The following is a 21,638-nucleotide window of genomic DNA, read 5'->3' on the forward strand; positions in this document are numbered from 1 at the left end:
GGGGAGGAGGGGCTGGCTGGAGGGAGTGTGTAGGATAAGTGGGAGTCAGGAGGGGTAGGAGGTGAGGAAGGGCACTACAGGAGAATGACAGCCTCAGAGAGAATCATGGCTGGCGGGGGGGAGGGCGGGGGCAGGCCTGTGGTCCTCCACTTGTCCTCTGGCAGCCCTAGGATTCTGCCCGGTGCTTTTGGGGTTGCCTTGCTCAGCTGAGGCCAAGCAGGTAGCCTTCGACCCCTACCCCAGTTATTCAATCAGAGTAGCCCCCCTTTTATTGCTTTATCCACTGCTGTTCCACCCAAGACTTTGCCTATAGTCTTAAAAAGGGCTCTGCTGCTTAAAAACAATGTTCTGAGAATCACTGCTGTGGGCCCAAGAGAGCTGTGGAAGTGGCTGCCCCTCCCAGGATTGTAAGGCGGGGGGGGCAAAACACCCACTGACCGGCTTGCTAGGCAGCGGAGGAAAGGGGCCAAAGACCCTGGGCATAGTGTAGACAGAGGGTGATGACTGGACCACCACAGAGGACATGGTGGTGGCAGGTGGTGGCAGTGGTGGAGGTGGCAGCAGTGTTGGCGGCAGGCATGGGGAGGTTGACTGGTTCCGCAAGAGGACGGGTTCTAGTTTCTTTACTTCTGGCTTCCTTCTCTTCTTCCTGGCTTCTGCGACAAAAAGGTGCCAGTGGGTGCCTACCCCTCAGCCAGAACAGAGTGGAGTGGGGCCAAACATAATGTTTTCAGTTTCTCCAACAAAGAGGGGAGGCAGGCCCCCCAAAGGGCACCACATAGCAATGCACCATCTCATTGACACCACAACTGCCTTACGTGGAAAGGGTACTTTTGTCCCTATCTTCAAGTGGAACCAGTAACTCCAACTGTACACGGCACAGGCAGGATCCACGACCAGGCTGCCTGACTTCAAGGGCAGAATTTCATGGGAAGTGATAGGGTATCACTGCCAAGGAGGACTGGGCTTGACCTGGGCAGATTGGCCTGCTGCTTCCCCCACCCCCAACAGGTAGGGCAAGAGGAAAGTTCTTGAATCCGCCAGTACTCTTGGGGATCCAGGCCCTGGGCAATGAGCCCACCGACTATAGCCAGCCCCAGGGCTGTCCTGGGGTGTGCAAAAGGCCCTTCTATGAGAAAGCAAACCCACAAGGAGGAGGTCTTGCAGAAGGGGCTCAGGGAAGGAATCTTTGAGGGGAAGGACCATGGGGTCTGATTCCTCTCCTCTCTCCATGTTAGGTCTTCCTACTTCAACAAATCTCGCTATATTTACTGTTCAAAGTTGAAGACTACCAACAAAGTGGGTGTTAACAGGCTCCTCATACCGCCCATCAGATCAGCTCATCTAGAATGAGGATAACGAATACCAGGGAGCACTGTCCTGGAGGTTAAGACCCCGCACCCCGGAACAATCCAGACCTGAGTTCAAGTCGACTCCATGACTTACTATGTGACCTAGCCTCCCTGGACCTGTTTCCTCTTCCGTAAAACAAGGATAAAATAACATCAACGCTACCTCAGGAGGCGGTGGTAAAAGGTACACATGCTGGGCATCCTGCCGTCAGATGAAATGGTGTCGTGGGGCACTCACACTCGGCATCACGGAGAGTGAAACACCCAGGTGAGCTGGGCCTCCCGGTGTGATGCAGAAGAAGGTTGCCCCACCACCAGGATAGCCTATTGCTGAACACAAACACACCAAAAGAACTGAACCCAAATCCAATCAAGGCAGTAGAGTGCCTGTCCAAGAAACACAGGCAGAGGGGGACAAACATCACTGACGACCAAGACAACAGATACAAATCCATGATGTGGGGTACCCCAAAGGACAACTCTGTTTTCAAGTCCATAGCCGGGAGGGGAGGAAGTAGGGCTTCCCTTCCACCTCAAAGGGGACTTCAGCAACAGTGGCCGCGGACCCTGGTTTGCCATCCCTGTGTGGTCAGTAATATGGTACTAGTACCCTTTCACTTTACCCTCAGAAGTGCCCCAATGTGGACAAATTCTATGGTCACCCTAGTGAAAAGGAACCTAAGAGGGCTAACAACCAAACCAATGTGTGGGCCTTCTTGGGTCCGGAAATGACAGAGCAAGTGTAGACAGACTTTTATGGACCTTCTGGGAGATCTCATATGGATTAAGTATCAGTGAATATTGGGGAACTGTTGTTAATTGTATCAGGTTTGACATTGTGATTATGTCAGAAGCTGTCTTTTTTTTTTTTTAAGAGACATTAAAAAGTATTCAGGAATACAGTGATGTCTGAGATTTCCCTTAAAGGGGGTAGAGAGAATGAAACAAGCATGGCCAGACAAGGGTAGCTGCTGAAGCTAGGTGACGGGTACATGTGTTCACTGTAGTCTCTAGTTCTGCGTTATGTTCATTTTCATAATGAAGACTTCAGGGACAATGGGTCCTGGGTCAGATTTGCTGGGTTACTTGGGGGCAGACAGAGGTTGAGCCTCACTCTGGGAGTAGAGGTGCACACGGTGGATGCTCCTCTTCAGGTGCTCCAGGCGTTGGTGCATCTCCAGGGCGCCCATGCTGTTGCAGAAGTTCAGCTCCCCCTGGACTGCGCAGAAGAACTTCGCCTGCGACGGCAGCGGGAGAGGTGGGACAAGAGGAAGGAAGCTGGACCGGTGAGCCGCCTGCCTGCCTGCCGCACTCCCCAAGCTGGGTTGCCTCCGGCTTCTCAAAGCCCCAACTCTGCAAACCCAGCTGGGCCCAAGCCCTCCCTCCTTCCCCGCCCCCCATGCCCAGAGTTCCGCCCTGGAGGCCAGCAGGACTTCCCCCCCAGCCTCCCGCAGCTCCCCCTGCACCCCGCACCCAGAGGAAGGAGAGGAGCCCGCGCCGCTCGCACTCGGCCTGCTTGTCCTTCCGCACCACCCTCTCGGCCAGCGCCGGGTTGCGGTCGAGGCTGCGGAAGAGGCGGCGCAGTGCGCGCTCCGTGTAAGTGGCCGCCTGCCTCTCGAAGGCCTCCTCGGATATGCGCTGGCAGAAGGTCACACTCTGGGGGAACTCGCTGTCGAACTCGTCCAGGATCTCCATCCGGTGGGGCTGCGGGCTGGCGGCGGCCGTCGGGGCGGGGTCACCGAGGGTCCAGGCACGCCGACCCCACCCGCTGCAGGCTGGGCGAGAAGGGCCGCTCCCGACGCCCGCGCTCAGGTCTCGGTGGGCGGTGGGGGCCTCGGCACACACCCGCTCTCTTCCCCGCTCTCTTCCCGACAGCCTCAGCGCTGCGCCCACCCTAGCTCCAGCCAATCCCCTCCGAGATCGCTGACGGGCCAACTCGCGCGAGAGGGCCGCACGTGACAATGCTGGCAGCTCTGGGCATGCGCTCTTGCACTTTCGAGGGGGCGAACGCCACTGGGCAGGACTAGACCCTAAGCCCCATGCGGGCGGCAGGGCTTTGGTCAGGGCTGGCCGAGGGCCACACCAAGAACATGGTAGGCGCAGGAACCCTCCAGCTTCTTTAAGGCCCACGCCCCTCGGCCAGCCTCCAGCCCCTCCCCATCTCAGCTGGGCCCCCTCCTCATAGTGTGTAGCCTCCCAGGCCTCCAACCAGAGCCTTGCTTCTTCCGCAGACAACTTCCGGAGGACTTCACTCTGCCCCGACTCCAGCCCCGCACTTTTCACCGCTTCCTCTTCCTCTCCAGCATGAAACCCGCCCTTCTCCCGCTTGTCCTCTCCCCGCATTTGGTAGGCAGTTAGACGTGAGCAGAGTAGGAAGGATAAGCCAGGTACACAAGGTCACCAGGGTGGAAAGTCCTAGGTGCCTGGAAAAGACAGTTGTAGGATGGAACCTCACCCCCAGGTGACCTTTCTTCTCCTAGCATATCGTTGGTCATGCAGCTCCCCTGGCATGTGGCTAGTCATGTGGGAGACTCCCTTCGAGGAGGAAAAGGGGGTGGAGAGTAGACTCCCATCCAAGACCTTGCATGACCACTTCCTGAAGCACTAATCCCTCAAGACAATGAGAAGACCTGAATCAAATAATCTTAGGAACAAAGCCTGGGGTCTGTTGACCAAAGACAGAGTTTCCATCAAACTGGAGAGAAAAATCTAGGCCTCAGTTGTGTTTCAGTTCCAGGCCCAGAAAAGCAGCCAAACCAAACACCATGGCTGAGGACCGGTGGGGGTCAACCAATCAGTGGAGACCAGGACCCTAAGGACACTCCTGATATTCTATTGAGATCCTTCCCTGAAACCTCCAAATAAAAGCCCTTAAGAAGGACCCACCAAGCTAGTGTGGCTCAGTGGTTGAACGTTGACCTATGAACCAATTCCAAGTCAGGGCACATCATTGATATTTCTATCTCTCCCTTCCTCTCTGAAATATATATAAATGATGAAGGACCCAGCTCAAGCTTTCTCTCTAGAGCACACCTTGCTTTTCACCCTTCCCTCCCCCCAGGGGCATTTTCTTTGCCTTTCTTTCTCCTAAGCTCCAAGGGTCCTTCTTTTGTCTCTGCAACTTGTTTCCTGAGTCCATGCAGCCCAGCTGGCTCACTTCTTCCACGACTTGTTTCTTCCATGTGTTATTGACCCTCAACCTCCCCATGGATGCAAGGGCTTCTACCCACAGGATGGGGGTGAAACTGGCTCCCCAATGTGCTCAGCTAGGGTTGAGAGGAACTCCCAAACACCCATCTGGAACCCGGACTTCCTCTTAAGGAGATGGGCTTGAATAACTGTCATAGGGCACATAACTGTCATTGTGCATTGTGTCAGGTCCTGATGGTGGAGATGGCCCTGACTGCATGCCTGGGCCAGGCTCCTTGGCAGTTCAGCTCCCAAACCCCCCAATTCTGGCTGTGAGGGTGGGCATGCCAGGCACCTCATAAGTCCCTCCTGCAGGCTCCGGGCAGCGTATTTCCCTGTAAGAGAACAAGATGGTGCAGTTGGTGGCCATCACCTATGGGCTTCATATCCCAAGGATACCCACCCACCCCAAATAGCGCTTTTCCTGCCGAGAACCCAGGAGAGCATTCTCTCCAGAGTCTGGTCCTCCCCAAGCCTTCAAGGAGGGCTTGTTCCAGTTCACCTCCACGTGGTCAAGGGCCACACCAAGAACATGGTAGGCGCAGGAACCCTCCAGCTTCTTTAAGGCCCACGCCCCTCGGCCAGCCTCCAGCCCCTCCCCATCTCAGCTGCGCCCCCTCCTCATAGTGTGTAGCCTCCCAGGCCTCCATACCCACCCACCCCAAATAGCGCTTTTCCTGCCGAGAACCCAGGAGAGCATTCTCTCCAGGGTTCTGAGCCAGGCCCAGAAAGACCTTCCATGCAAAGCAGTGGCCTCTATTCTTCTACAAGACCCTGAGCAAACCTGGAGTTCCAAGTCTTACCCAGGGTGCTAGTCTGAAAGATCCTTTTCAAACCAGAGCTTTTCTTAATCCAGGGCCTCTGACTCTGCACCTGTCCAGCCATGACCAGAGGGAGAGTTTATGGAGCAATTCCCCAGCTCTGCACTCACCTAATCCTCTGATGAGGGGCCAGCCCAGCCCCGAACCACTACCTAATAGTGGGAAGTGGACTGAGGCAGCAAAACTCCCTCCCCCCAGGTGCTGTGTGTGGTGGACTAGACCTGACTGATGCCCTTTCATCATTGCACTGCTTCCCAGCAGCCCACAGTAGTGCAACAGGGAAAGAGTGTCAGGCAGGCCTGCCAGTGCCTGCCTGCCTAGCCGCTCCCGGTGGTCTGTCGGTGGGGATCTCAGACCAGGAATGCAGGCCCACTGGGGCGGGGCCTCTGCCTGGGGGAAGGGTGCCCTCTGACCCCAGAGGCCCAGGCCTGGCCAGGATCTCAAGTTTCCATGGAGAAGGGAGCCAGCAGGGCAGGGGGGAGGGGAGAACCTGCAGGCCCAAGGGGCCCCGCCTGGGAGGAGGAGGTGGAGGTGTGGGGGATGGGGGCCCCCATGGTTGGTCCCAGATGCTTTGACAATATCATTGCACTGCTTCTCAGAGCACAGTAGTGCAACCTCGTCAGAGCACCTGCGGCCAGCAGGGGGGGACCCCCTCCCCCAATATGGGTAGGGTGGAAGCTCAATCCTGGGAGGGTGGGGTCAGAGGCCTGTCCTGGACCTCAGAGCTGGGAGGGGGGATTTCAGCGGGACTGCAGTCCTCAGTCTTCGGGGTCCTCAGGATCCCAGGGCACCCGGACCTTAGCTCACTCCAGATAGCGGTGGACGAGAGACCCCCAAACTAAGGGGTAGCTCCAAATCCGGAGCGGGAGCGCACGGGGGAGGGGGGGTTCACACACAAAGAAGAGGGGCCCGTGCTCCACCACAGTCCGAAGCCCACTGGCGCCCGAAGCGAGGGTGGTTCAGCCCGATGACCCTGCGCTCTCGCCGGCCCGCGGCCCCGGGGGTAAGGGTGGCCCCACTTAGGACCGACACGCCCCTGCCAGCTCAGGCCCCCATCCCTGGCCCCTGGTCCCCAACTTTGGGCTCCGCGTTCTGTCCTAAAAGATTCGCTGCCCCGAGGCCCGGAGCGCGCAGAGGAACGGGGGTGGGTGCGGGGGTTCCCGCCCTCTGGAGTCCCTGCCCGGAGAGAGCGCCTGCAGTCCGGGCTGCGCCCCTCCACGTCGTTTCGCCGGGTAGGGCCGCCCTGCCCGCTCCCCTCGCAGGGGACCCTGCTACTCACGCGACCGGACCCCCCTTCCGGCCCGTGGCCCGGGCAGGACGTGGAGGGTGAGCGGGAGAGACGTCCCGGTGGTCGTCCGTCCCCGTCGTCTGCACCGGGCCGACCCCGCACCTCGTGGCGCCCTCTCGCCCACCAGCTCCATCTTTAACCCGCTGACAGTCGTCGCGGCCGAGCCCCCGGCTCCCGAGCGTCACGCCGCGCCCATTGGCCGGCGCCGGCGCCTCGCCTCCCGCACACCTATTGGCTGATGCGGGAGCGATTTCAAAATAGCCTCCGGGCCGGGATTGGCGGTGCGGCGGCGAGCCGAGGGCTCCGCGGTTTTAACAATGAGTTCCGCCAACACTTCCGACCCATTCATAACTTACCGAGAGGAGCTCTGCCCGCCTTTTCTCGGCTCCGGCGTCGGCGAGTTTTCTAGCTGCGAGGACAGGAGCACTTGGAAGTCGGTGGGGGGCGCCGGCCGCGCGGCTGAGCCCACGGAGGAGGGGGCTGCGACCCTCGGAAAATGCCTGCGGGTCTGCTCGGTCCTGCGCGCTGACGCTGCTCTCCGTACCTCGCAGGCGGGATACTCCGCTGCGGAGGTCCTGCTCCTGGGACAGCCCCCTCCCACCACCCCCTCACATCGCCCGCTTTGACCCAGGTGGAATTTGCCCCAAGCCACCTGGATAGGCCTAGGCTGCGGAGACCGGGTCCTGGAGCCCGTGGGGCCTTGGGGATCTGTGGGAGGTCCGGGAAGGGGGTGTCGGCTGGGATCCCTGAGTGATTGCGATCCGCTTTGTGAATAAGCGTCCATTAAGTGCCGCCCCCGGGCTGATGGCCTGGAAAGATATACTACACACTGCCTCGCATAGCTGCAGTGGGAGGGAAGGGGGCAGCAGGTAGGAGGTAGGGTGGTTAGACGCTCCAGCCCCCCGTTTTATTTTCCCAACCCAATGGCTGAGAGCAAATGTTTTAGAGGCAGGCAGAGCTAGGTGTGAATTTTTGCAAACTTTGGTTGCCTCCTCTGCAAAATTAAGACAAGAATCGTTGGCCCTGGGTCTGGCATTTAGTGTTCAATAAATGAGAACTCTGCTGCTGCGGTGTTAATTTTGGGTCTTGTCCTGAATTCTGCCCGGAGCCATCTTACCTGCCCCCACCTTTGTTTTCCAAGGATTACTATATGTTGTGTGCACTGTTTGATTCTGCTCTTAATATTCTGCACTTGCCCTGACCAGGTTGGCTCAGTGGATAGAGTGTCGGCCTGCGGACTGAAGGGTCCCAGGTTCAATTCCAGTCAGGGGCATGTACCTTGGTTGCGGGCACATCCCCAGTAGGAGATGTGCAGGAGGCAGCTGATCGATGTTTCTCTCTCATCGATGTTTCTAACTCTCTATCTCTCTCCCTTCCTCTCTGTAAAAAAATCAATAAAATATATTTTTAAAAAAATACTCTGCACTTATGTCTGTGTGGTGGTAAGGAGGTAATAAGCAGAAGCAGAAGGGGACTCCTATGACCAGGAGGGGACAGGGATGGACCAGAGTGCCCCCTTGGATGGGCAAAGTGTGTTCCACACTATTGGTGCCTGGCCCACAGCCCCTTGGCAATTAACACCACAGAAAGGATGCTCCCTGCCAGACTCTTGCTGAGGGCTTTATTCTGGCTGTAGAATAGAGCCCTCGGGTAAACTTCCCAATGTCCAGGGCAAGTGGGAAGCACTGCAGAATAATCCCCCCACCCACCAGCAGCCTCAGCCAGTGAGGGCAGATACTTGGGTTGGATAACATTGATGCTGTTCCCACTCGGAGTCCCAGAACTCCCCATGGAATTAAGCTCCAGTTGCCCACAAGGGTAACTTGCTCAACAATGCAACCTTCTCCAGCTGCCTTTCCTTCTCTCACAGCCCCACTGGAATTTGCCTGGACTCCAATCCTGTCTCGGGTCAGGTGAGTGATGGGAGAGGAATGTAGACTTGTAGACAGTGCTGGAGAGGTTTGGCAGTGGAGAGGTCAGCCAGGAGGAGGTCTGTGTTTGAGCGAAGCCGGAGCTCATAGGGGAGAGGGTGGGAATGATGGGCCTACCTAGGACCCTCCTCCCCTCAGCTTCTCCCACCCCTATAAAGTTCATTGATTTCTCAAATGTAAGGTGTTATGCCCACACTCCTCTAAGCCCCGTTCCAGCCAGTTGCTACCCCCAGCCTCTCCTGGGACTCTTTTACATTCATTCAGGAAAATGGCTCCCTCTTCCCCCAGCAGCAACCCTAAGCCCCTACCCTCCCACACAACCCCATCTTAGTGTTTAGCAAGTCCAGTGAGCCTGTAATCACCACCACAACCTCTAGAGGTCACCCACACACCAGCAGCGCTGTTACCTTCCTTTATTAGCGCCCTCCTATTTACTGTTCCTGCTTTCAAATTGTAACGCTTTGCCTGACTAAATTGTGCCTCTTCTTCCAGGAAGCTTTCTCAGATCTATGCAGGTAGCAGTTCTTTGAGGTTCTCTTTCCATGTGATATCTTTTGAAGTTTTGTTATCTCCTTGGGACCTTGGAAGGTTGTAGTGGGGACCTGAGATTTCACATGCCTGGACAGGCTGAGGTGCATGGGGTGAGAGAACCTGTGATGCAGACAGGCAGAATCCTGGCCTGGTGCTTGCTTAAAAACAAATGTCAAAGCCCTAGCTGATTTGGCTCAGTGGATAGAGCATCAGCCTTCGAACTGAAGGGTCCTGGGTTTGATTCCGGTCAAGGGCACATGCCCGGGTTGTGGGCTCGATCCCCAGTATGGGGCCTGCAGGAGGCAGCTGATCAATGATTCTCTCTTATCATGATGTTTCTATCCCAACCCTCTCTCCCTCTCCCTTCCTCTTTGAAATCATATATATATATATATATATATATATATATATATAAAGTTAATTAAAACAAATGTCAACGACTTTCACAATTGCTAGGAGAGGGGTGCCAGGAAAGTGGGGGTCCTCACCTCAAGGAGTGAGGAGGGGTCTGGAGAGCTTGTATCTCACCCCTGCTGAAAAGAGTGGGGCTTCCACTTATGCTGCTGAGGCCCTGGCCACAGCTCTTAACAGGAAGGTTCGTGAAGCTCAGGGGTTGGAGGGTCACTTGCCATCAGACAGTCTAAGGGTGGCAGAGCAGTACTGGAATGCATGGAAAGGCACCAGAAGGGTTTGGACAGGTTCAGTTGTTCAGCTGTGTGGGAGAGAGCAGTTTTGTGCTGAGGAAGAGATGGTGAACTGGGCCAGAAAGAGCTGGGACCTCCTGGTCACACCCAGGCTCACTCCAAACAATCACAGACCAACATTCTTTAATTAACAAAGGCACTTAAGAACCCCTACAAACCCAAAGTCTTCACCAAGAGTGGCCCTACAGACGCCTCAACCCTGCCACCCTCCACCCACCCATCCACGGCACTCAGAGTTCATCATGACCTGCAGAGGGATCCACGCTGGGCTTGATGAAGATGCCCTCCATGGCCTTCCACGTATTGTGTGTGTTGGCACTGGGCATGCCGTGCACCTCATGCTGCCCACGGATGGGGCTCCCGTACTGCTCGCCGGTGACGGACAGGAACACAGAGGTGCCCACGTGCTGGAAGCGCACGGCGGCCTCCCGCTCCCAGTGCTTCCCTGAGCAGCGCACAATCCACAGGTCAAGGTCGTCACCCTCACCGTCTTCCCCAAAGGCGCTCACCTCCTATGGGTTCAGGGGGTGGGGGTGGGGAGGACAGTAGTCACCACAGAGGGCACACTGAGTCAGTCCCCTGTGGTCACTCGCCTGGCAGCAGCACTCATACCTAGGGCACTGGGCCTCAGGTTCTTCCCTGTCCCTCTGAGCCTCAATTTCCACAGCTGCAAAATGGGACAACACAACCCCCAGCCCCAATACCCAGTAGGGCCTTCACAACACAGGTTCTTCAAACACATGCTCACCCCACCCCAGCTGTCTGGGTGGTGACCACTGTCTCCCACAGAGCCAAGGCCTCCCTCTCCTCCTCTATGTCCCCCCCACCTCCATCCTAACCCCTCTAACTCAACATAAAGTCCGATCCTTCAGGCTGACAGTCAAGGTCTCTACTTAGCTCGTATTTTTTCCTCTAACAAGCCCCCCTCCCCGCCCCAAGCACGCTCTGTTCCACCCCCACTTCCTCCCTAACCTCCCCCCTACCCAGTTCCAGTGAACTCCATGCACAAGTTCTTCCCGGGGCCTGGAAAGATGCTCTGCTCCTCTCCGTGGCCTGGAGGACTCCTGCTCATCCTTCCAGACCAAGCCTGAGAGCTCCTCCTCCCTTTCGGGTTCCCCACCCCAAAGGCCACGTGGATCCCCTCCAGGGTCCAACTCGCCCCCCAGAAGTGGAGCTACCAGCAGGTTCAGATCACACGCTTCCTTGTCCATCCTTCCGCTGGGCTGAGCAGGACCTCGGAGGAGTCCCGTGTGTCCCCGAGAGGGGGCGCTCGGTAAACATTTCTGAATTTAAATTGCCATTTCCCAGGGGAAGCTGAGGCTCAGAGAAGGTGAGACGAAGCGTAGGCTCTGTCCCCGGCCCCTCACTCCCCCACCCCCAGGAGTCTGGGGCCGGGGGGAGGGGCTCACCTGGTTATTGGACAGCGGCGACGGGAAGTGGTGCGTGTGCAGGTTCTTGCCGGTGAGCACGTGTGTCAGCCTCACCGCCTGCCCGCAACGCACCGGGGATCCGCGAGGGCATCCGCCCTCCGAGCCGCTGCGGATCCGCCAGTAGCTATTGGCGTCGTCCGACGCCTCCACGCCGGTCACCGACTGTTGGCCGCTGCCTGGGGGCGACACCCCACCCCACCACGGGGTCGCCGTCAGTCCCGGAACCCGCGACCCTCAGCCCGAACGCCATAAACTTTCCAGGACCGCCTCCATCCGATACCCTAACGGCTCCCCCCTAGCTTCCCCTCTGGTCCCCGGAAGAACTCCCAGACCATCCTCTTCGCCCCCAACCTAGCGACGACCCCCTCCAACCGCCGGTCCTTGTCCTCCTCGGTCCCCCCAATAACTCCAGCCAGGACACCTCCAGACCCTTGGCCGGAGACCCCCACCATCACTCAGCCTTCAAACTCCCAGCCCCCGCCCCGCCCCGCCCCCGAGCGATGCCCAGTCCTAGGCCCCGCGCACCGGATCCGTATTTGACGTCGTGCGAGTGCAGCCGCACCCTGTGCTGCGTGTTGAACAGCTTCAGCACCGACCCGCAGGTCACGACCCCCGCGCCGGTCTTGGCGGCGCCGCTGCCCGGCACCGAGAGCGCCAGCAGCAGCCCCAGCAGCGCCGCACCCGCAGCGCGGCCGCGTCCCGCGCTCCACATCGCCCCGGCCGGGCTCCGCCAGCTCCGGCCCGAGCCGCTTCCGTCTCCGCAGCCGGCCAATCCGGCTGGGACCGAGCCCCCGAGGCAGCCAATCGCGGATCCGCACGGCGCTCCGCCGGCCCTACCATTGGCTCGTCGCGGCCAGCTTTCCAGAGGAGGGAGCTGGAGACACGAGGAGGGTTCTGATTGGTCCACGCTTCCGACGCCCCACCAATGAGCAGCCAAGGGAGGCTGGTGCGGCTCCCAGCGGTGGGAGAGCTGCCGGGGGAGGGTCCAACAGCAGCCTCTGAACCCGGTCATGAAGCTTCTTCATCCTGGATCCCCGAGCCCGCAATCATGGCCTCTGTTCTCAGCCCCTGGATCCGAAGCTGCAGGGTCTTGAGGTTGCTCGACCACTGAATGTTGTGGTCACAAAGTCGACAGATGTCAGATAATGAATCGCCTGGCCCTTCAGCTCCCGGACCCTTGGATCAATACTCCCCCAGTCACTCGGTCCTCTCCCCTCTCTGACATTGGGTCACCTAAGTCCCTGGACCCTGGGGTTTCTGAATCCACACGCCTCTCACCGACTCCTTCCCTGACACTATTGCCACCAGGCAGCAGAGGGCAGCAGGGAGCTGTGGTGCTTGGTGTAATGGCATGTTCTCACCGGAAAGCCCTAAAGCTCTTAGGGAACCAGCGCCCCGTTAGAAAGTGACTGTAGCAACCAAGCCTAGGCGACTGTGTGTTCCAGGTTCCTGACATGCATGGGTCTTCAAGGGTGGGAAACTTACAACAGTCTCCAATTGCTCAAGGCCAAAACTTGGGATTCATCTCTGATTCCTCTCTCTGCTGCACTCACATCTAATCCAACACTGACTCCAAAACAGATTGCGAGGCAACTCTCCTGCATCCCTCATCACCACCCTAATCCAAGTCACCCCAGCTTCCCTCTAGATATCTACCACCCCATCCTAACTGATTTCCCTGCTTCTGCTACCCTGGCCCCTCCAAGACATTCTCTACACAGGAAAGTGACTGTGCCTTATATATCAGATCATGCCAGGCACCTGCAGAAAGGGACCATTGTCAGAAAGGGAAGTGTTCATTCTTTTTGTTCTCTTCCTGTTTCTCTCTGGGAATCGGGTGACCTCTCCTGAGTTAGTACAAGCAACTTTGGGGTCCCTGGAATGAAGGTCATGGTCCCAATAACACAGCCCTCAAAATACACGATTTTTCATTCCCCGATGGCATATTTGTGGGTGTCTGTGACTACAATAGACTGTATTTCTAGACTTACTAGTGAATCAAACCCCAAGTTAGATTAAATATCATTTTAGGGGGCCCTAACCTGTTTGGCTCAGTGGATAGAGCGTCGGCCTGTGGACTGAAGGGTCCCAGGTTCGATTCTGGCCAAGGGCATGTACCTTGGTTGCGGGCACATCCCCAGTAGGGGGTGTGCAGGAGGCAGCTGATCGATATTCCTCTCTCGTTGATGTTTCTAACTCTCTAACCCTCTCCCTTCCTCTCTGTAAAAAATCAATAAAATATATTTTTTAAAAACACCATTTCTTTGGTATTGTGTGGGCTCTGGGTTCAATACATGTCTGAATAGTCAAGCTTCTTGAGTGTTTTGCAATCTCATAAACAAAACAGACTCTTATTCTTCTACTGAGCAAGTTTATAATAAATACCCTACTCTAGAAGTGGATTATAAAATAAATAGCGCTGGCCAGGTGTCTCAGTTGGTTGGAGCATCATCCTGTACACCAAAGGTTGCGGGTTCCATTCCTGGTTAGGGCATATGCCTAGGTTGTGAGCTCAATCCCTGGCCAGAGTGAGTATGGGAGACAACCAATTGATGTTTTTTTCTCACATAGATGTTTCTCTCTCTCCTTCCCCCCGCCCCCAATAAATTTTTTAAAAAACACACACACAGCCTCATCATGTTGGCTCAGTGGCTGAGCGTTGACCTATGAACCAGGTGGTCATAGTTCCATTCCAGGTCAGGGCACATGCCTGGGTTGCAGGCTCGATACCCAGTGTGCAGGAGGCAGCCAATCAGTAATTCTCTCTCATCATTGATGTTTCCATCTCTCCCTCTCCCTTCCTCTCTGAAATCAATAAAAATATTAAGAATAAATGACACACACACACACACACACACACACACCCCAACCCCACCACCACCACATATCCTTGAATAAGGATAAAAAACATAAAATAAAATAAAATCCAGGATCATGACAAATGGTTTGGAGCCACTTAAGTCTCAGAGTGGTTTCTCACACAGCAAGACACCTGGAACAGGAGCTAAGGTCAGGTGTCTCTAGTAGCATGTGCCAGTAGTTTCCAAAGGGAAGGGCCTGCTCCCATCCCAGGACAGTCCCTGGGCACATACTTCTGAGGCTGGGGAGGGGATATGTTCAATTCTCCCTTAAGGACTCGGCAGTGGGACCTGGGAAGTTGACGGGTATCAACAGCTGCTCGCTCTCAGAATCCTGGGGCTCCCCTTCTTGGCTCCCTCCTGCCATCAGCGTTTCTTTTCTTTTCTTTTTTAAATATATTTTATTGGTTTTTTACAGAGAGGAAGGGAGAGGGATAGAGAGCTAGAAACATCGATGAGAGAGAGAAACATCGATCAGCTGCCTCCTGCACACCTCCCACTGGGGATGTGCCCGCAACCAAGGTACATGCCCTTGACCGGAATCGAACCCGGGACCCTTCAGTCCGCAGGCTGACGCTCTATCCACTGAGCCAAACCGGTTACGGCATCAGCGTTTCTTGCCCTCTCTGGCAAGGGGTGGAAGATGGCTGCTCTTCACCATCCACGCTTGCCTTCAGCCGTCAGTGCAAACTGCACCAGAACCTCTAGGAAAGAACCTGAGTGGCCTCGCTTGGCTAGAGTTGTGCCAATAGGTCCCAGCACTGTGGCCAAGTGCAGGAAAACAGCTATCGTGGCTCCACACTAGGTGGTGGTGGCAGTGGGTGGCCTCAGGGAATGGGTCTTATGGGCTGAGCATGTTCCCTGAAAGATCCTTACCAAAAGAGCTCTGTGGTAAAGTGGGTCCCTGACGCCCCACCCCCCCACCTTAGCGCTCTGATCCCTCTGACTCGCAGTGTAGCAAGTCCTCCTGAGGCGTAGGGTGTGGGTGTTGTGCGGAAGGTCCTCCCTGCCTGGCTCCAGCGGTCCTTCCCCGGGGGCCACTGAGCATGTCCAGGCTGGGTTGCGCAGGCCTGGCCTCTGCCCCTGGGTGCTGAGGCAGTGTGAAGCATCTTCGCGTGCTCTCTCAGTGGAAAAGGGTGGTGAGGGGAGAGGTGGAGCTGGTCCCTGGGCAAAGATGCCTGAACAGGGGAGCGGACAGACTGCCCTGAGAAGGCAGAGGGAAGGAGGGCGCTGCACAGGTGGCACAGGAAGGCCAGAAGCCCCCGGAGAACCTTGGAGACGAGACCTGCCATGCCCACGGCCCCTTCTGGAGACAGTCAGCCTGTCCAGCACCACTGAAATAAGGAGAGTCAAGTGGCCAACCTGGGGCAGCCAATCCACAGCTTGACCAAGCCGCAGCACCATGTGGCTTGGCATAGAACCTCCAGATTCAGAAGGTGGAGGTAGGAAATACAAATTAGGAAAACAGGTGGCTGTGAGAGCAGCAGCAGGAAAGGGTGACTCCTCAGTAGGAATATGTGTGACATGCCAAAGGGAGGGGGGAAGTGTTTTGGCAGAGGAGCTGCCTCTGGAGGCAGAAGCCATGATGCACAAGAGGCTGTGATGGAAGGGGACCATGAACCCTAGAGGCCCGAAGAGCCGGGACCATGCTGACTGGAGTACAGAAAAGCCATGAACAGCGATTTGTGTTCAACAGAGCATGTGAGGTCACAGGGGTCAGAGCACTGCCAGCTGTCCTGAAAGCCAGCGGCGGCCAGGCCTGGCCCGCTGGGATGTGCTATCCAGGGACAGGTGAGCAAGTGCATGAAAGGGAGGCTGAAATCTCCAGACAAGAACACTGCTCCATCAACAGAAGCTTTATTATCCCTGTAGGATCTCTTGAGAGGCTGAGCAGAGCGTCTTGTGGCCATTTAGCCTGTTCTGATCTCTGCTCGGGACAGGGGCCAGCTGGGTGGACAACATTTCCCTAGAGCAGGAGAGAGAGTAGGGAACCCAGAACTTGATTCAGCTTAGGGAGCCTCGGGCAATCTCCAGGGCCGTCTGAGGAATGGCTGATCTCTGTCTACACTCAGGGGTGCTCTGGGTCTCATCTCTCCAAAATGTTATAGTCGTCCTCCTCCTCTTCCCCCTCCTCCTCTTCATCCTCCTCCCCCTCCCCCTCTTCATCCTCCTCCCCATCCCCCTCTTCTTCTTCTTCCTCCTCCTCCCCCTCCCCCTCTTCTTCCTCCTCCCACTCTTCCTCCTCCTCCCCCTCTTCCTCCGCCTCCGCCTCCGCCTCCTCCTCCTCCTCCTCCCCCTCTTCCTCCTCCTCCCCCTCCCCCTCCCTATTCTGTCTCTCCCCCATGTCCACTACTTGCTCAGGCTGCTTGAAGCCCGTGCCAGTGCTCTGGGATGCGGAGGGCTTGGGCTCCAACTGGTTCGTGGGCTTGTGCTCCTCAGCTGTACCTTTCTCCTGAAGGGTGGGTACCTGGGGGTCTGGCTCCTTGGCCACCTGATCCAGGACAGTGGCCTGCATAGACAATATGGAGGGGGTGTCTATGCTGCCTGGGAGGGAGGCAGTGTGCTGGGAGGCGTCATGCTGGGAGGCCTCCAGGGACACATGCCGGGCCCACTGCGCCTCCTCCACCATGCGCAGCAGGTCGTTCCAGTTGACCTCCGAGGACAGGCAGATGTTGGAGCCTTTCACTTTCTTGAAGCCCAGCAAGAGGTCCACGAGTGTCTCAGTGATGGGGAAGGAGATGAGGCCCAGCTGCTTGGTGAGGTTCCTCTCAAACTTGTACTTGCAAACAAGCAAGGAGACAGCCTGCTCCGTCATGTCGTTGATAAGCTCCTCAGACCAGGGGTTGGAGATGTAGGATATGGACTTGGAGGAGATGGAGGGCAGTGTCGTCTTCTTCCTGTTGTAATGGGGGCTCTGTGCGGCAGCCAGGGAGGGAAAGGGAGACATGTCATGCCACTCTTGCTGTCCTGGGATGTCCCTCACACCCACAGTACCCTACACGTCACCCACATGGACACCAGGCCTGTCACACTAAGGGTATGGCCTCAACACATCTGCTCTGCTTCCCGCTCAACAGCTCAGCACAGGTCCTGCATGTCGGCCAACCCTCACACGTATCACACTCTCATCACACTGGCCACACTGGTCAGGCTACAGGACAAGACAGGTGACCGTAGTCACATTGTCAGCCAAACTGGAGCCTGGACAATCCAGGTTCCAGCAGATTCTTGCCCAGGCCAGGGTTCAGAGGAGGAAGGTGTGCCCGGGCCTTGATGGGAGAGAGAGGGTCTGGGCCTGTGCTGGAGACCCACCAGGATGAAGCCACCTACATCTTCTCCACACCCTTCCTGGTCAACTCCCTGTCATCCGGGCAGATACACGGGAGCCCTGGCCCAGGCAGCAGGGCCAGAGGGTAGTAGACCTAGGATGCAGAGCCCCACTCTAGGCTCAGGCTGCTGTCCACAAGGGACAGCACCCTCTCCACATGGGACGGTCTCCAATTTCACATGCAAATGTTAAAAAAATACCCAGAATTAAAAATAGCCTTTATTCATCTTTCATAACACCCGGCAGTATTTAGACCAGGGTTCCTAGTCCCCATCAGGTTTCCACTGTACAGGTGGTTTCCACTGTACAGGGCGAGAGACCTGAACCATGGGCGCCTGCCAGTGACAGCGGCTTTTAGGAATGGTGGCTGACAGGGCCTTTCCCCTGCAAGTTCGCCCCTAAACTTTCCAGCTTTGCCCTAGAGGTAGTCACATCAGAATACAGTGAAGCGAGTGTTGGGGTGAGCTTTCTTACTGAGGAGGAGAGTGGTACGAATGCAGGGAGGTGGTGGAAGGTCTGCGGAATTGGGGCCTGGGTCAGGTGGGTCTGCTTGGGCACTTCCACCTTGATCCCGGGGGCAGGCAGGGTGATGTGTAGGCTCCGCCAGGGCTGGGCCCTTTGGCTGGAGCTCAGAGGCCCAGAAGAAAAGAGGGGTGATCTCTGTTCTTTGGGGTACTGGTCAGGTGCTTCCTGCCAGGTGTGGGGCGAGGGGACCTTGGGCTCTTCCGTGGGTATCACCTGGAGCCTAAATCTGGTGGCTCCTTGGGCATTAGACATGGTGGAACCACCTTCCTTGGACTTGTCCCGTGTTCTGGGCTTGTTTTTTCTTCCAGTCATCTTGGAGCTGGAGGCTGCGGTGGAGGGGAGATCATCAGTGGTCTCCTCTGGGTTGGGTGTGGCCAGTTTGGAGCCTGGTGTGATTTCTAGATTGGGGTCTGTGATGGGCTCCCATTCGGATGGGAAGAGAGGGCAGCCGTTCTGCCGGAGGGCACCACTGAGCTTGTCCACAGCCTGGTTGACCACGCTCTGCAGGGCAGGGAAGAGGTGGTGCTTGGCCAGGAGGTCCAGGGTCCGATGGGGCTCACGGAACGAAGAGTAGCCGGGCAGGTTGAAGGCCTCCGACTGGCTCAGCAAGGACTTGATCTCCTTGTTGAACTCTCTCTTGAGGAATTTCAGCTCCCTCTCGCCAATCCCCAGCTCTGATGCTTCCGGTGTGCCCAAGCTTGAGCCCAGTGAGTCCCACAGCAGGGCATCCCCCTGGGAGCAGGGCAGGCGTTTCTGAAGAGAGAGGGGGATTCTCAGAGGTGTCCAGGAACAGCCAAGCCAGGCTTGACCCTGAGCTCTGGGCTGGGCTCCATCCTCCCCACCCCAGGCCATGGCCCCACATCTTACCCCTCTGTTCTCCAGCCGCAGGAGCCGTTTGAGGCTCTTCTCCTGCAGCAGTTTGTCCCTTATGGGTGGCAGTGGACCTAGGCTGCGGTAGCCCAGGTCGCTGTCCCTGCCATAGGAACCCGGATAGCCGACTGTGGCGTTGCTATGTGAGTCAGACATGGAGCTGGAGCAGGATGGGTAGTTGTTGGGGTGCCCGATGCAGAGGCTGGGCTGGACATGGTGCCGGTGCACGGTATTGAGGCTGGGCCGGGCACGCACACGTCGCCCACCCCTCGGCATCTCCACTGGGTCCTGCACATCCACCAGCGGCGCCCCAGTCTCTGTCTTCATGGTAGCCATGCGCTCAGTTGCTTCCTCCACCACCCTCTGCAGGCTCTCTAGCACCTGGCCCTCCACAAGGAAATCCAGGAAACTGCCAAAGGGCCGAGGGTCCCTCGTGCTCCCACGGTGGCTGCGAAGCCCTGAGCTGCCGGAGGGGCCATACATCGACGGTGGGTGTGGCACGTGGCCCAGATTGGAGGACTGCTCCACTTTCAGGAACGGTGGCTTCTTAGGCAGCTGCACCTGAGCAGAAAGGCATGTCACAGTGATCAGGAATGCCCCAGAGCAAGAGGGGTCCCGGGGGTCCTTCTAAAGCACCAGGCACTGGGTGGGCAGCGGAAGGAACTGTGCTTAGAGCCCTGGGTTTAGGCCCTGGTTCTGCCACCTTCAGGCTGTATGACTATGGGCACAAGGGGATCTGAAAGCCCACCTCTGCCCTCCCACAGGGAGTGAGTGGGTGATCACAAAACCCCTCTGACACCCACTTGGGTTCCTCATCTGTCTGTCCTGCTCCACTGCTGGGCTGTACAGACCACCTGTGGTCCTGAGCCCTGCACACCCCACCGCTACTTCTGCAACTTGAGTCCTAAGCCTTGAATAGACCCCATGATCCCACTCTGGGCCCCAGTCTACTGAGCTCCTCCCAGGCCACTGGAAGTCAGGGGGACGTGGGATGAAGGTCAGGGTGCCTGGCCAGCGTGGCTCAGTGATTAAGCCACGACCTACGAACCAGGAGGTCAGGGTTTGATTCCCCTCCAGGGCACATGCCTGCTTGTGGGCTCATCCCCAGTAGGGGGCTTGCAGGAGGCAGCCGATCAATGATTCTCTCTCATCATTGATGTTTCCATCTTTCTCTCCCTCTCCCTTCCACTCTGAAATCAATAAAAACGTGTTTTAAAACACCTATGTGCTGATATATTTTTAAAAAGAAAAAGCAATTGAGGGTGAGTAGGGCCCAGCAGGGGGTCAGCCCAGTGGAAATGAGGAAGGGGTGTTGTGATCTGGGGCACTGGGGCTGGCGAGGGACCTATGGGGCCGGGCCTCAGAGTCAGGCCTTCCCGGGCACACCTACCCGGGCCCGGTACGTGATGTGGCCGGCCTCATCGTCCGCCAGGTATCCGGAGTGGTGGCGGCAGGTGTTCATGATGTGGGTGCACCGGTCGGCTGCCAGCCGTCCTCTCTCTTCCATTTTGCCGTGCGGCCGCGGCTGCCTCTCCGCATTGGGCGGGGAGAAGGCGTGAGTTTCTCCCCAGGCTTCCATAGGTTCGAGTCTCCGTCCCTCTGCAGGACACTGCGTCAGTGGCCCCGGGTCCACAGGTCCCTCGCTCCCGCCACCCCAAGGCCCTCAGGGGTCTGGCCCTGCGGTTCCTCGGGGACCCCTGGGCGTCCGCATACACATCCGTGTCCGGAACCGTTGGGGTTGGGGTCCCCGAGGACGTCCTCATCCTGACTCTGACCGTCTCCAATCCTCGCCCCTCCCAGACCCCGGGCGCCTGGGCGTCTGTCCGTGGCCGAACTCCCGACTCACCAAAGTTGGCGCCTCGCATGGCGCCAGGCAGTGCGATCTGCGCCCGCTGCGGGGCAGCGACACTGCTCTGGAGTCGCTCGGAGAACGCCCCTCGGGGTCATTTACATGCGGCATCTTGATTGGCTCTCAACAGGCGCTCTTTCTCCAGTTCCCCCGACACAAAGGTTGTGGGCGGGGCCCACGATGGCCCCTCCCCTAATTCATACAGTTCTGTCACTCCGGCATTCGGAGCCAGGGAGCCAGGGAGCCAGGGAGCCAGGGAGCCAGGGGGCCAGGGAGCCAGGGAGCCAGGGAGCCAGCCAGGAGTGAGCGGCTCTGATCCCCACTCTGATCCTCACTCCTTTATCCGCCCCGAGGGAAGCGAGCCTAAGGGGCAAAGTCAAAGTCTCTAGTGACACAAGCACATTCTTCGGCTCCAATCGGGTCCCTGCGTCGCCCTGGGCCTCCGGCTCTTCTTTCCAGTGTCCTCCCCTCGCCCATTGTGAACAACCCCAAGGTCCGTCTGGAGCCCTCTTCCGTCTGCAGTCTCCCTGAGCGCAGAGGAGAGTCCCTGCTCTAAGTCACAGGTCTAGCTTCCATTCCCAGCTCTGTCGTTTCCTGCCTGTGGACTCAACCGCTATGATCTCTGCTCCCCTTTTATAAAGGGAATTGAATGTCCTTCCGCAGGGAATATGGAGATTACATTTTCTTTTTTAAAAATATATATTTTATTGATTTTTTACAGAGAGGAAGGGAGAGAGATAGAGAGTTAGAAACATCGATCAGCTGCCTCCTGCACACCTCCTACTGGGGATGGGCCCGCAACCAAGGTACATGCCCTTGTCCGGAATCGAACCTGGGACCTTTCACTCCGCAGGCGGACGCTCTATCCACTGAGCCAAACTGGTTAGGGCTGGAGATTACATTTTCATACAACACACCCGACACCCCATAAGATCCCCATATATCTTTACCTCCTCTCCCCC

At 57.3% G+C, this 21,638-nt stretch overlaps 2 protein-coding genes across 2 annotated transcripts; both read right to left on the reverse strand.

The window, feature by feature from the left end:
* Nucleotides 1-9,922: 9,922 nt before the first annotated feature.
* Nucleotides 9,923-11,986, reverse strand: SDF2L1 (stromal cell derived factor 2 like 1). The gene is made up of 3 exons (XM_070399262.1): nucleotides 11,772-11,986; nucleotides 11,226-11,422; nucleotides 9,923-10,328 (listed from the first exon to the last, which is right to left on the reverse strand). The coding sequence occupies exons 1-3, from the start codon at nucleotides 11,956-11,958 to the stop codon at nucleotides 10,047-10,049; spliced, it is 666 nt and encodes a 221-aa protein (XP_070255363.1). The 5' UTR covers nucleotides 11,959-11,986; the 3' UTR covers nucleotides 9,923-10,046.
* Nucleotides 11,987-12,254: 268 nt separating this feature from the next.
* On the reverse strand, nucleotides 12,255-20,700 carry CCDC116 (coiled-coil domain containing 116). The gene is made up of 5 exons (XM_070400150.1): nucleotides 20,218-20,700; nucleotides 18,825-19,388; nucleotides 18,171-18,710; nucleotides 16,368-17,018; nucleotides 12,255-12,353 (listed from the first exon to the last, which is right to left on the reverse strand). Exons 1-5 carry the CDS (start codon nucleotides 20,404-20,406, stop codon nucleotides 12,255-12,257), a joined length of 2,043 nt encoding a protein of 680 aa, XP_070256251.1. The 5' UTR covers nucleotides 20,407-20,700.
* Between the last annotated feature and the right edge of the window lie 938 nt (nucleotides 20,701-21,638).

This window comes from Myotis yumanensis, unplaced genomic scaffold, assembly GCF_028538775.1.
Source record: "Myotis yumanensis isolate MYYU_CA2020_CCGP unplaced genomic scaffold, mMyoYum1.0.hap1 SCAF_19, whole genome shotgun sequence".
NCBI classification, from domain to species: domain Eukaryota; kingdom Metazoa; phylum Chordata; class Mammalia; order Chiroptera; family Vespertilionidae; genus Myotis; species Myotis yumanensis.